At 35.5% G+C, this 15,018-nt stretch overlaps 1 protein-coding gene across 1 annotated transcript in view; it reads left to right on the forward strand.

Moving 5' to 3' along the window:
- Nucleotides 1-15,018, forward strand: part of LOC105489609 (ADAM metallopeptidase domain 10) — a 154,266-nt gene that overhangs the window by 114,921 nt on the left and 24,327 nt on the right. Inside the window, exons 9-10 of the mRNA XM_011754544.2 lie at nucleotides 3,023-3,186; nucleotides 8,820-9,003. Coding sequence (XP_011752846.2) covers nucleotides 3,023-3,186; nucleotides 8,820-9,003 — 348 coding nt within the window. The remainder of the gene's footprint in view (nucleotides 1-3,022; nucleotides 3,187-8,819; nucleotides 9,004-15,018) is intronic.

Genomic DNA, 15,018 nt, shown 5'->3' on the forward strand with positions numbered 1-15,018 from the left:
GACTTTAGCTCTCAAACTATCCTGCAGATAGAAAATTGTCATTATACTTCTTTGTTGCTTATTGACTCATTCATCAATAATTACTTTTGACCTGAATTTAAAACATTTCACCCTTCTCATTGTTATTCACAACTTATATTTGTCAGTGATGAATATATGTATAATAAAATCTTAAATTTAAAATATGTAGCAATTGAGTTTGAGTTAATGGTTTAGCTGTGGGTATATGTAATACCTCATTACTGAGTTTTCTGGCATATCAAAACTAGTTGCAGTATTTAAAAAATTAAACTATAACTTTCAGAGTTACAAATAGTATTTTATTTCTTCCTGTATAATTAAGTTTCTCCAACATATGCTGTTAGCCTGCAACAAATATTAAACTTCCATTGATCGACTGATTGATTGATTGATTGAGACAGAGTCTCGCTCTGTTGTCCAGGCTTGAGTGCAGTGGCATGATCTCTGCTCATTGCAACCTCCACCTCCCGGGTGCAGGTGATTCCCCTGCCTCAGCCTCCGGAGTAGCTGAGATTACATGCATGTACCACTTCGCCTGGCTAATTTTTGTAATTTTAGTAGAGATGGGGTTTCATCATGTTGGCTATGCTGGTCTCCAACTCCTGATCTCAGGTGATCCGCCTGCTGCGGCCTCCCAAAGTGTTGGGATTACAGGGGTAAACCACTGTGCCCGGCTATTTTAAACTTTCATATAAGCAATAATCATAAAGACCAAAAACAGTTTTTAAGAAGCAATATATAAATTACTATATTTCAGAATAGTATATTCTAATTTATGTATACTCTTCTCTTAAATTAACCAGACCCTAAAAGTGCATAAAAATGTATATTATCACAGATTTAAAAATATGCCTATTTACCTTTTTTTTTTTTTAACTGATAAAAGATTTGAAGTGTGGAGTCTTCTATGCTTAATTCAAGTTTGACAGTACTGCATTGGACCAATATGCACGTGACAAATCTTCACTAAGGCAGGATATTAATTTATTATTTGTTTAAAACTATGCTGTGTGTACAATAATAATTATATACAGAATACTTATTTATATATTTTCTGGTTTCCAGAAATAATGATGTGTTCCTCAGGACTCAGCTCCAAAAGTAGAACTAGCTTAGGAAAATATAGTAAATACTGACAAATTATTTGGTATTTTCTCTCTACTCAGTTGTCAATGTAGAAAAGGTAGTAAATTTTGAATATCATAAAGGTTCTCAACCCCTTGCTGGGTAAAATTTGCATATGACTCAGTCTTTTAGTTTACTTTTCTTTGAAACACAGTTTTCATTTCAGCTTTCTGAATTATATAGTAACAGTAATTCAAATTTGTGTTTTGTTGCCATATAGTTTTCTTATATTTAAGGGGAGCAAGGCAACAGTCATAGTATAATACCTTCTTGCAGACCTATTTTGAATTGCGTTCTATTACATGCTTTATTAGTGATTCTAAATATTAGACTTGTTTTTGAAGCGGGGCAGAATGGGAAGGGGAGGAGAAGCAATATTAGACTTTTTTTTTTTAAAAACAGTTTAGTAACTTTGTTGTAACTTGTGTATAGAAAGCTAATTTCAGCAGTTATCTTAATACCCTTATCCATTTGATTGTATTTCGTTTAAAAATCAAATAGGGAAAAAACTTTTAAGTATAAATATAAACTAACTTCTCACTGAAAATCTTAATAATAAAGTTAATTAAAAGAAAATATGATCTTACCAATATAATGTCTATATAAAGGCATGAATTGACCAGACATTTTCTGATTTTCCTATTATTATTTTTCCAGTTTCTCATAATTGATTTTAGCTGTGAGAGCACTGTCATTTTGCTATTAAATTCTAAAGTCACTGTTAATGAACAGATGAAGTACAAAATGATAAAAATATTTAAGTGGAAATATGGCTTTTCTTTTAATTTTTTATAGTGCCCTAAAGACGTATTGTAACAATCATAATTCAGTTTTTAAATTTATTTTGAAAATTTCAAGCCTGCGGAAAGGTTGCAAGAATAGTATGGTGAAATTCTTCTTCTTCCTTTTTTTTTTTTTTTTTTTTTTTTTAAGACAGAGTCCCACTGTGTCACCCAGGCTGGAGTGCCGTGGCACAATCTCAGCTCACTGCAACTTCCACCTCCCGGGTTCAGGCAGTTCTCCTGCCCGAGTAGCTGGGATTACAGGTGTGCAACACCACACGCAGCTAATTTTTGTATTTTTAGTAGAGATGGGGTTTCACCATGTTGGCCAGGCTGCTCTCAAAAGTCCTGACCTCAAGTGATCCACCTGCCTCGGCCTCCCGAAGTGCTGAGATTACAGGCATGAGCCACTGCGCTGAGCAATGGTGAATTCTTGATAGATTAATCAATCATTAACCTTTTGCCGCATTTGCTTTCTATCTCTTCCTTCCTTCCCACCCGTATTCTCTTTTTCCTTCTTTCCTCCACCCCCTCTTTTTTTTTTTTTTTTTTTTTTTTAACTTTCTTGACATAATTATTTTCTTTTTTTACAATACATTGTATGTTGTATCTCAGGACATGTACTCATGTGCCTCACTGCTTTTTGTAGAAGTGACTTTCTCAGAATCTTCTTGAGGATATTTTGTTCAACTTTCATTTAACTTAAAATCATAAGATTTCTTTTTAAAAGATGAGAGGAAGTACACTTTGACTCAGTGTAAATATTGATATATTCAAATTGAAAGGAAATGTAAATATTTGTTTTCCTAAATTAATGGGAACAAAATTTGGGGGACATTTTGATTATGAAGAACATTTTGTGAAGATTGTGTACTCAGTCCTGGAAGTTTCTTTATGAGTGTCATTAAAACTTTTATCTGAAGTGACTTCTTAGTCTTGGACCAAAGAAACTTTCGCGTATGTGATACGTTTGAGTACCAGTTCTATTTTAGATTAAAATATAAAATGTTTTCATTTAATATAGCATATGTTACCTTTTTAGGGGATAAGGGGAAATAGATGCTAACTTAACCATTTTTTTTGTTCTGGATTAGGAAGCTCTGGAGGAATATGTGAAAAAAGTAAACTCTATTCAGATGGTAAGAAGAAGTCCTTAAACACTGGAATTATTACTGTTCAGAACTATGGGTCTCATGTACCTCCCAAAGTCTCTCACATTACTTTTGCTCATGAAGTTGGACACAACTTTGGATCCCCAGTAAGTATTGTCTAATTATTAGCTTAAAAAATACTTATTAGTCTGAGTTTTGTGTTGAGTGATTTATTTTACATTTACAGTGAAAACAAATGTACTTACAAGTGTTTACTTTTTATGTCAGAGCACGGTAATGTATTTGACCATACTGAAAGGGAGGAAGATAGAATGTTTGTGATTAAAATAAGAAAAGTAAGCATAACAATGCCAGAATTCTGTGAAGGCAAGGAATTTCATCTGGCTTATTCAGACAAAATAATACCTGTATCTCCTGGCCCTAGAACAATGCCTAGTACCTAATGTACTCAAATATCTTTTGAATGAGAATCATTATTCATTGTTTAAAAGTACATTTTGAATATTCAGCAAATTGTGAGAAATTTTTTTTTGTTTTGTTTCTGTTAAAGCATTTTTAGGGAATGAGATATTTAAAAATCTTTACTGTGGAATGAGATTGATATTTTAAAGTCTTTTATCTACTGTGGAATGAGATTGATATTTTAAAATCTTTTATTATGAGAAAATTCTAATATACTCAAAAGTAGAACAAATAGTGCAACAAAGCCTTACATGGCCATGATTTAGAAAAAGGATCAGCAAACATTTTCTGTAAAGGGCCTGCTAGTAAACATTTTAGGCTTCAGGGGCAGCGTTTGGTTTCTGTTGTACGGTCTTTGTTGCTTTTACAATTTGTTAAATGTGGAAAAGCCATTCTTAGTTAAGCCATATAAAAACAGGCTGCTGGCTACTTTGTCAACCCCTAATTCAGAGCCAATAATTGTGAAGATTTTGCCATAACTTCTATCTGTATTTCTTTCTTTTTCTTTGCCATTTAAAGGAACTCTGTTTATCCTTACATATTTCAGCATATATTCCTGAAAAAATAGACATTTTCTAATATAACCACAATGTGGTTATTATACCTAACAAAATTAACAACAATCTTTGGTATTATCTAATACCCAGTCCATTATATTGATCTTTTAAGTGATCTTAAATATCAGTACAACACAGAAATATTTAATACTGAATGATATTCTCTCTTTGTGATTTTGGTAGAGCTTATTAAAGATAACATTTTGGAAATGTACACTTGAGAACTGTATAGAAATTCATTTTACTTTCACCTTATCACTTGCAAAAGTGCAAGTTTTTATGATTTTTAAAAGTAAGTCATCTACTTATAGCTTAAAATCCCCAAATGCACTTCTCTAATTTTTCCCATGTTTGTAAAATAGGTGCCATCTCACTAAGTTGCAAGTCTTTCTTCTTCTACGTCCCAATCAGAAATTGATAGATTATTATTAATGTTCTTGTATAAGGTATTTAAAATGTGCTTAATCTCTGTAACTCTTGACTGCTTTTGTGATCTGTTCTAAAAAGAGTACTTGGAATTTTAGAGATGAGCAGAGAATTATTGTTCATAGTTGATTTGCATTTTCAAGAGCAAGTCATCTTGGTTCCAGGCCTTACCAGGTGAATTTTAGTACCCTTCCAGCTACTTGTCTGGCCTATAGTCCCAGGTCACTCATTTTAATGTGCATATATATCACCTGAGAATCTTAAAACACAGATTCTTTTTTGGTAGGTCTTTGATGGGGCCTGAATTTCTGTATTTCTAACATGCTCCCAGACAATGCTGCTGCTGCTGGTACTCATCTGTGAACTGCACTTGTAGTAGGGAATCTAGACCTTTCTCTTTTCACTTCTTGTCTAGTCTCCTTCCTACCTAACTGCCAGTGAGATGTTTTTATTAAATTAATGTTATATTATTGTTCAATGGAGAAATGGAGAAATTGGTTCACATTATTTGCCTACCACGCTCAATTATACCTCATTCTTTTGCACATGTTGTTAATTCTGCCATCTGTATCCATAGTAGATGGTTGTCTTCATCTGTTTTGTGTTATAAGGGAATATCTGACGGTAGGTAATTTATAAAGAAAAGAGGTTTATTTGGCTCATGATTCTGTAGGCTGTACAAAAAGCATGGTGCTGGCATCTGCTCACCTTCTGGTAAGGGCCTTAGGCTACTTCCACTTATGATGGAGGTAAACAGGTGGTGGCATGTGCAGAGATCACATGGCGAGAGTGGGGGCGGTGGGAGCGTGGGGTCGGGGAGAGAGGGGGTACTAGGCTTTTAACAGCCAGCTCTTGTAGGAACTAAGAGAGTGAGAATGTACTCATGCACCCACCTCCAACCCTTCGGGAAGAGCATTAATCTATTCATGAGGGATCTGCCCCCATGACCCAGGCCTCTCTTGTTAGGCCCCACCAACAACATTGGGATCAAATTTGGGGGGACAGACATCCAAATTATACAATGCTTAATAAATATTTGTTGAGTAACTTAATAGTAAGATCAGCCAGACTCATAAACACCTGAACCCGTCTCCCTTAACATCTTTATCTGAAATCTCTTTCTCTCTTACACATTTGTACTAATGTCAATGTTACTTTTTCTGAGCGGTTCACATTATTTCTTATATTTATTTATCCTATCTGAAATATTTATTGTGCACCTATTATAAACTGCTTTATAAACTTTGTTGTGGAAAGTTTTAATCACAAATGAGACAAAGTTCCTGTCTTTCAGGGTGAAAATTCTAATATGTACCTACTTTCACCAGATTCACCTTTGTGTAAATACAGTGCTAATAATACCACTTCTGCTTACAAACTTCTACTACTTTCTAATATTGCTGATACAATTTCCTTATCTTAATGTTTAGGGTGTTTGATGATTTGGGGTTTAAGAATATTTCTAGTGTTATCTCCCCTCATCTGTCAAATTAAGTAATTCACAGACCTTTAAAACTTTCCTCCACTAGGAAGTCAGTTCCTTCCCATGTCTGCCTATTGAAATCTTGATCCATGTTGTTATATGATGTAAATGAATATGGCCCTTTATAAAAATTAAGAAAATATAACCATTGTAGTTTTATTTATAATACCAAAAAGTTTTAAGCAGCCTAGATGGCCCTACAGTATGAAAATACCACGGAATGTTCTGCAGTCATTTAAATATCAAGTTTTGCGGTGCTCATTTTATACTGTTAAGCTGAAAGAAAGGTGTGTATAACTGTACACCTGGAGGGTGGCTGTGGTGACTCACACCTGTAATCCTAGCACTTTGGGAGTCCGAGGCGGGCAGATTGCTTGAGCCCAGGAGTTCGTGACCAGCCTGGGCAACATGGCGAAACCCTGTCTCTACCAAAAATACATACAAAAACCATTAGCTGGGTGTGGTGGCCTTTACCTGTAGTCCCAGCTACTTGAGAAGCTAAGGTGGGGGAGGATGATTTGAGTCCAGAAGGCCAAGGTTGCAGTGAGCCAGGATCACGCCACTGCACTCCAGCCTGGGGGACAGAGTGAGACTCTTGTCTCAAAAAAAAAAAGTTATAACTGTACACATGGTATAGTCCAAACTTTATATTAAAATATGATATAGCTCGATATAAGTCAGATAGGAAATATATCAAAATTTTAATAGTTATCGTGCATGGTAGATTATGATTGAGGTTTTTTTATGCATTTTTTTGTTTTCTTAATTTTCTTTCTTATAGTTAGAAAAATTTTTCTGTTTTCTTGTCAAACAGATTATAGTTTCTTTGTGAAACCTTTCTCTTGATTTGAACTCTCAATACTTGTGCGGGTCCAGTCAAGATGGCCTTTATGTTCTATTTTATGTTTTGCTTATTCATGTGCTTGTTTTATTCGTTATCTGAGGATGGCAAATAGCTGGCATGCTTGCTTACAATCGGTTCTCCCTTTTATTCCTGTTAATGATGATCTATTACAATATCCCCTGGCCTAGTAAAATAATATTTGACTAGCAATGTCTGTAATGGATTTATGCAGCAGCGGTCAGACTGAGTAGATATGTCAAGATTTGCTATCCTTTAAAAATAGAATGTAAGTGCCTTGAAGGCTAGGGATAATACTTTTCTCATCTTTATATTTTTAGATTTTAGTGCCTCCTTTTATAGCACTGGACATTCATTAATATTTACGGAATTGAAAAGTGGCAAGATATTCTGTGATGACCTCAAGAGTTATACAGAGTTGGGATTTTTTTCTTTCCTTCCTAAAACTCTAATGCTGAGAATAATTCTAGTGCTATACCTTTTTCAGAAACTGCATTATGTTTTTAGGATGAAAACATAAAGCAAGATAATTTTGGTGAACAGTATAGAGTTGTTAAATGCTGAATCTAGATTCAGGAGAAAGGCAAGAGGTATCAGGAAGAATAAAGGTGATAGTAGAGGACACGTTTTTTAATTTAACAGTTGCCTCAGAAGAGGGAATAGAAAATGAAAGTAACTTAGTTGGACTCCAGGAAAAAGCAGAACGCCCTTGGGTAGTCTTTTTCTATCTTGAGAGTGGAGTTGTTGGGTATTTAAAACAAGATTTTAATTAAATAGCACTATTACTCTAGTGTCCAGTGTTTTTTGCTCCTTCCGATGTGTTGTAGTTGTTTGAGGGGCATTGTGAGGGTTTTTTGTTTTAGTGCATATCCCCCAGGATGGCAGGGGCTGCTGGGATCTGGTAGTAGTGTTCTGTTGCTTGATCTCATAAGCATTACTTTGAGAAAATTCAGGGAGCTATGCTTTGGTATTTTTCTTTTCTTTGTTTTCTTTTTTTTTTTTTTTTGAGACAGAGTCCCGCTCTGTCTCCCAGGCTGGAGTGCAGTGGCGCAATCTCGGCTCACTGCAAGCTCCGCCTCCCGGGTTCATGCCATTCTCCTGCCTCAGCCTCCCGAGTAGCTGGGACTGCAGGCGCCCGCCATCACGCCCGACTAATTTTTTGTATTTTTAGTAGAGATGGGGTTTCACCGTGTTAGCCAGGATGGTCTCAATCTCCTGACCTCGTGATCCGCCCGCCTCGGACCCCCAAAGTGCTGGGATTACAGACGTGAGCACCGCACCCGGCCTATTTTACTCTATGTATCTGACACTTCAATAAAATTTATCAAAACCAAACACCACTTATGTGCATGTATATGTTACATATACACAGAACCCTGTTTCCTGTTTATTCGGCAAAGCACTATTTTGGTTTTATCTCTAGGCTTTTACCATTTTTCATTTAAAAATATGTCATTGTGTTTCTGTTCCTAGTCAGCATTTTTACTTATCTTTCTTATGTACTGGCTATTAAGTTAGCTGTCTTAGATTCCTGTTCTGTGTATATTTAGCCCCATGCCAGTCTCTTGATTCTTTTGTCTTTCCCCACCTCTATCTTCTCTGAACTAGTCATAACATGTAATTTAACGTATATGTTAGAGACTATTTAGTAGTTTTAAAGTAGTTTATTTTACTGTTACTGGTTTTAAGAGTAAGTGAGCTTATTTTTAATAGACTTTTATGACTGTCTGTCCTCAATTCTAGTCACTGCTTACAAAGTTATAAATTGTTCTGGCTAGAGCTCCACTGATTTTCCTTCTTTTCTAAGACAATGACCCCTAAAAGTGCAAATTCTTTTCCTACTCAAGGTGTAAAACAATTGTAAGATTCTTTTTAAAGGAGAGTCCACAAGCTTCCATTGTTTTCCTGATGAGAACATTACATTTAATCAGTTGACCTGAAAACCTTATTTTACTTCCTGTTTATGTAACTTTATATTCTTTTTGACAGCATGATTCTGGAACAGAGTGCACACCAGGAGAATCTAAGAATTTGGGGCAAAAAGAAAATGGCAATTACATCATGTATGCAAGAGCAACATCTGGGGACAAACTTAACAACAATAAATTCTCACTCTGTAGTATTAGAAATATAAGCCAGGTTCTTGAGAAGAAGAGAAACAACTGTTTTGTTGGTATGTATATTTTCCTAACATTTTGTTATGAACATTTTCAAACATTCAGACAACTTGAAATAATTCTACAGTGATTACTGACATACCCACCCCCTGCATTTTACTATTGCTAACACTTTGCTGTATGTCCTTTATCTCGTTATTTCTTAATCTTGCCATGTCTCAATTCATCATTTATTGCAATTTAAAGTAAGTTGCAGCCATCAGTATGCTTCACACTTAAGAACATTTTAGTCTAGAGATCATTAACTAGAGTTCAATAGTGTTTATGGTTCTTTTTCTGTTTTCTACGTAAGTGAAATGCACAAATTTTAAGTTCATCATTTGATGAATTTTGACAGAGGCATTTACCTGTGTAAACTACCTATCAAGATACAGGACGTTTCTGTCACCCCAGAACTTTCTTTTATCACCCTTCCCAATCAAGCTCTGTCCCAACACACCCTCAGAGGCAACCACTATCTGATTTATTTCGCTATACATTGGCTTTGTCTTCATATAAGTGGAATTACACAGTTTGTACCCTTTTGTGGAAGGCTGTTTAACTCAGCATACAGCTCTGAGATTCGTCATTAGTATTTTGCTCCTTTTTATTGCTGAGTAGTATTACATTGTATGAGTATGTCCTAGTTTGTACATTTACTCTCCTATAATGAATACCTTGGATTTGGGATAATGTGAATAAAGTTACTACGAGAGTATTTCTTATTTTAGCAAAATATATATAACATAAAATTTGCCATTTTAAACTGATTTTAAATGTACAGTACTGTGACATTAATTATATGTACAGTGTTGAATGTGAATGTAATCAATTATATTCACTATTCATTTGCAAACTTTTTCATCATCCCAAACAGAAATTCTATAACCATTAAGCAGTAATGCTCTCTCTTCCTCTCAGCCCCTGGTAATCTCTAATCCACTTTCTGTCTTTATGAATTAGCCTATTTTGGGTATGTAAGTGAGGACATACAATATTTGTTCTTTTGTGCCTGTCTTATTTCACTTAACATAATATTTTCAAGGTTTATGTGTGTTGTAGCATGTATCAGAGTTCCATTCCTTTTTATGGCTGAATAATATTCCATTGTATGTATAGACCAGATTTTGTTCTTCCAATAATCTGTTATGTCTTTCTTGTGGCATTGTACATACTCTAAATATTTACTTTGTATTAGGGTTTTTTTGTGTGTGTGTCCTTGTCCTATTTCACATAGGTTTCTTTAGGGGAAACACTGAGGCCTATTCATCTTTGTACATTAAGAGCACTTAAAGAGGGGTTAAACATGTGACAGCAAAGGAGAAAGAATTGAGGAAGATTTCCAGATAAACATGGGATTTTGTTTTTCATTGCAATTTTATTGAGACGATTATAGATTCACATACAGTTCATAAGAAGTAATATATTCTCTGTACCCTTCACTCAGTCACTCAGTTCCCTCCAATGCTAATGCCTTGCAAGACTGTAGTACAATATCATGACCAGGATGTTGAGATTCAGAAAATCCATAGATCTTATTCCAATTTCCCTAGTTTTTTTGTTCTCATTTCTCTTCGTGTATATTTAGTTCTATACAATTTTATTACATGTGTAGATTTATGTATCCACCGTCACAGTCAAGAGTCAGAACAGTTCTGTCATTATAAGGATCCCTCATTGTTTTATAACCATGCTTACCTCCCTTCTGTTGTTCCTCCCTCTGCCTACTACCCTGTTCTCCATATGTAAAATTGTGTCACTTCAAAAAAAAGTTGTATAAATAAAATCAGATAGTATACAACCTTTTGGAATTGCCTTTTTTCACTCAGCATAATTCCCTGGGGATTCATCTAAATTGTTGCTTTATCAATAGTTCGTTCTGTTTTATTTCAGAGTAGTATTCCATGGTATGTATGTACTGCAGTTTGTTTAACCATCCATTTGAAAGACATCTGGGCTGTTTCCAGTGTTTGGCTATTATGAATAAAGCAGCTGTAAACATTCATGTATAGGTTTTTTGTATAAATATAAGTTTTTACTTTGAGATAAATGCTCCCAAATCTAGTTATTGGACCATATAGCAATTGCTTGTTTTGCTTTGTACAAAACTGCCAAACTCTTTTCCGGGGTGGCCATACTATTTTATGTTCTCACCAGCACTGCACAGATGTTCCAGTTTCTCTGCATCTTCACAACCATTTGATGTTTTCACAGTTTTTTATTTTAGCTGTCCTGATGGGCGTGTTGTGATATCTCATGGTTTTAATTTGCATTTCTCTGGTGGCTAATGATGCTGAACATCTTTTCATGTGCTTATTGGCCATTTATAAATCATCTTTGATGAAATGTCTGTCCATGTTTTTTGGTCATTTCTAGTGGGACTTTTTTCTTTTCTTGGGAGTATTGAGAGTTCTTGATACAGTCTAGATACTAGTCCTCTGTCAGATACTGGTTTCCAAATATTTTCTCCCTGTCTGTAGCTTGTCTTTTCACCCTTTTCACAGTTCTTTCTTGAGCAAAAGTTTAAAATTTTGATAAGGTCCCAGTAATCAGTTTTTTATTGTATTGATTGGCCTTATCTTTAAAGCCTTCTTTTTCTAAGGGCAGATTGAAATTCCATTGATATTATAATTTGTTACTGTTATTATCAGTGGTTGTTTTTCTAATGCTTCTTAATGTACAGGTACATTAAGATTCTTCATTTGTAAACTGGATTTTCACAGTAAACCTTCTGATATAAGTTGACTTTTAAAAATGTACATATTGCTTTGTAGGTATTAACAGGAAAGAAAATTTTTTCTTAAATTATAACAAAATGTGTACCTATTATAATTTTTGCATTTAAACAATATTTTTAGGCCAGGCAGGGTGGCTCATGCCTGTAATCCCAGCACTTTGGGAGGCCAAGAGAGGCAGATTGCTTGAGGCCAAGAGTTTGGAACCAGCCTGGCCAACATAGCGAAACCCTGTCTCTACAAAAAATAAAAAGATAAGCGAGGTGTGGTGGCGTGCGCCTGTAGTCCCAGCTACTCGGGAGGCTGAGGCACAAGAATTGCTTGAACCCAGGAGTTGGAGGTTGCAGTGAGCTAAGATTGTGCCACTGCACTTTAGCCTGGGCAACAGAGCGAGACTCTATCTCAAACAAACAAATAGTACCTTCACTGTTGTTTAAACTGTTAGCAAATAACTAACTTGAAGTACTAATTTTATATGAAATAAAAATGTGTAGTAAATAATGTGTCTAACATTTTCTGACTTCATTATTTTTCTTCTAAATTACGTGTCATGTAAATTATAAAATTATTACTAGACTCATAAAAATCATTATTTACCTAGTATATGTGTGCAGATGCATACTTCTAGTTATTTTTGGTTTTGTTTTGCTTTTTTTTTGAGACAGTGTCTCACCCTGTCACCAGGCTGGAGTGCAGTGGCACGATCTCGGCTCACTGCAACCTCCACCTCCCAGATTCAAGCAATTCTCCTGCCTCAGCCTCCCGAGTAGCTGGAACTACAGGTGCGCACCACCACGCCCAGCTGATTTTTTTGTATTTTTAATAGAGACAGGATTTCACCATGTTGGCCAGGATGGTCTCGATCTCTTGACCTTGTGATCCGCCTGCTTCGGCCTCCCAAAGTGCTGGCATTATAGATGTGAGCCACCTCACCTGGCCTTTTTTTTTTTTTTTTTTTTTTTTTTTTTTTTAATTTCACTTTAAGTTCCAGGATACAAGTGCAGAATGTGTAGGTTTGTTACATGGGTATATGTGTGCCATGGTGGTTTACTGCACCTATCAACCTGTCATCTAGGTTTTAAGCCCTACATGCATTAGCTGTTTGTCCTAATGCGCTCCCTCCCCTTACCCCCTACCCCTGAACTGGCCTTCGTATGTGGTGTTCCCCTCCCTGTGTCCATATGTTCTCATTGTTCAACTCCCACTTATGAGTGAGAACATGTAGTGTTTGGTTTTCTGTTCCTGTGTTAGTTTGCTGAGGATAATGGCTTCCAGCTTCATCCATGTCACTGCAAAGGACATGATCTCATTCCTTTTTATGGCTGTGTAGTATTCCATGGTGTATATGTATCACATTTTCTTTATCCAGTGTATCATTGATGGGCATTTGGGTTGATTCCATGTGTTTGCTATTATAAATAGTGCATGCTTCTAGTTTTTGAGAACAAAAGAGATGGCTTAAAGTGAAACAGAGGTGAAGCTTCAATAACCTCCAAGATTTTTAAAAATAGTCGATGTGGTTAAGAATGAACTTTATGCTTTCACCTAGGCCAGTTTGGCTCTGGAGAGCAGGGGCCTCCACAGCAACATCCTTGGGGGCCCTGAAATCGAGGTTCAGCTCCTCTGTGCCCTTAGGGTCTGGGTTCTCAGCCCTGTTGCCAAGTGGCTTTGTCCCAGCTCCTTTCTTCTGGGCCAGTTTGAGGGCATATGTTCATGCCAAGCTTCTGTTTTATATTGCAGATATAAATAAAGGAAGATAATTTACCATAAAGAAATAATTCTCTGAATATAAAGCCAGTCTTTCTAGAACATTTTTGATTTAGATGGGCCTCATGTGGGATTGTATGGGTTCCTATGTTGAGATGTATGTGTTCCCTTCTACTTATTCAATTCTCAACTTAAAGCCTGTACAATGACTGTTTTCCATGTTGATCTGGTGTAGTAGAAAGAAAAGAGCACCAGATTGTAGACCTAGAAAACCCTAGGTTTTTGCCTATACTGGGGTATATGGTCTCTAGCAGGTTACATACTCCTTGGAAGTTAGTTTTATTTCCTAGAATATTTAAGGCATTTGATTTTTATCATTCTTTGCAGTTGCCAAAGCTCTTTGATTTTATGATCTTACATAGAGGAGTATTTCTATTCCAATTTTAAATTCCATTGACAAAAATCAAAGAACTTTAGAAGACTGCTGAAGAAATTTTCTAAAATTATTCACTATGCTTAGATGAGACTGTCTAATCTTAATCAACCAAGATCTGGCTCAATACCATTAAGGTCTGTGAGAATACAGAAGATATAAATAATACATGTTTTTTCCCTTAAGGAGCTTGGTTTAGTTCAGCAGCAAAACTAATGTACATTTAAAAAAACAAAAAAACAAAAAAACCTACTGATTGTATTACAATCAGCTAAATAGAACGTGGAACATTTCATAGACAAAATCACCCAACTTCTTTAACAGATCAATGGTGTAAAAATAAATAAAAATGGGGAAATCTATTATACGTTAAAAGAACATAAGAGACCTCTCAGAAAGCAACCATGAGGGGAGGAGATGGGGTTAGGGGAAGCTTGTTTGAAACTTGATTCCCAGCAACAAATTGTAAAGAGACAGTTGAGGAAAACTGCACATGACTTGGCTGTTAGATGTTATTAAGCATGTTATTGATTTTGTTAGATATGATCATGATTATTATGGTTAGGTTTAAATAAGAAAAAAAACTTTATGTCTTAGTGATACATCCTGAAGTATTTACAGGGACAATAATATGTTAGGTGGGGTTGTTTTAAAATACCGCAGAAAAAAATTATGGTAGTAAATGAGATAAGAGGAGCATATTGTTGATAATTGTTAAAGATGAGTGACTGGTACATGGGAGTTCATTGTACATATTCTTTTAGTACTTTTAGGTATGTTTGAAATTTTCTGTTGCAAAAACAGGCTTAATTTTTTTTTTCCTGGTTAGTGAAGCCCTAACTTGATTTGTATTTGTGTGATATAAATAGTACAGTCAATAAAGCTCAATGTAGCATGGCCTAAGTTGCAAGTTACACTTCGAGAAGGGACCCTCTGTCAAATCCCCTCACTGTACAGATTAAGAAACTGAAGGCCCCAAAAGGCAAGTGACTTGCCCAAGATCACATTGCTAGTTAGTAGCAGACCCCCTGTTAGAATTAGGTCTTGTGGTTTCCGGATTTCCTAGTTTGTTCTACTTACTCATCAAAGTTTTCCTTTATCCCTTTGTTATGATGATCTAAAGAATTTGTGAATTTTAAATAAAATTAATGTGTGCA

The sequence above is a fragment of the Macaca nemestrina genome, chromosome 7 (genome assembly GCF_043159975.1).
Source record: "Macaca nemestrina isolate mMacNem1 chromosome 7, mMacNem.hap1, whole genome shotgun sequence".
In the NCBI taxonomy this organism is placed as follows: Eukaryota; Metazoa; Chordata; class Mammalia; order Primates; family Cercopithecidae; genus Macaca; species Macaca nemestrina.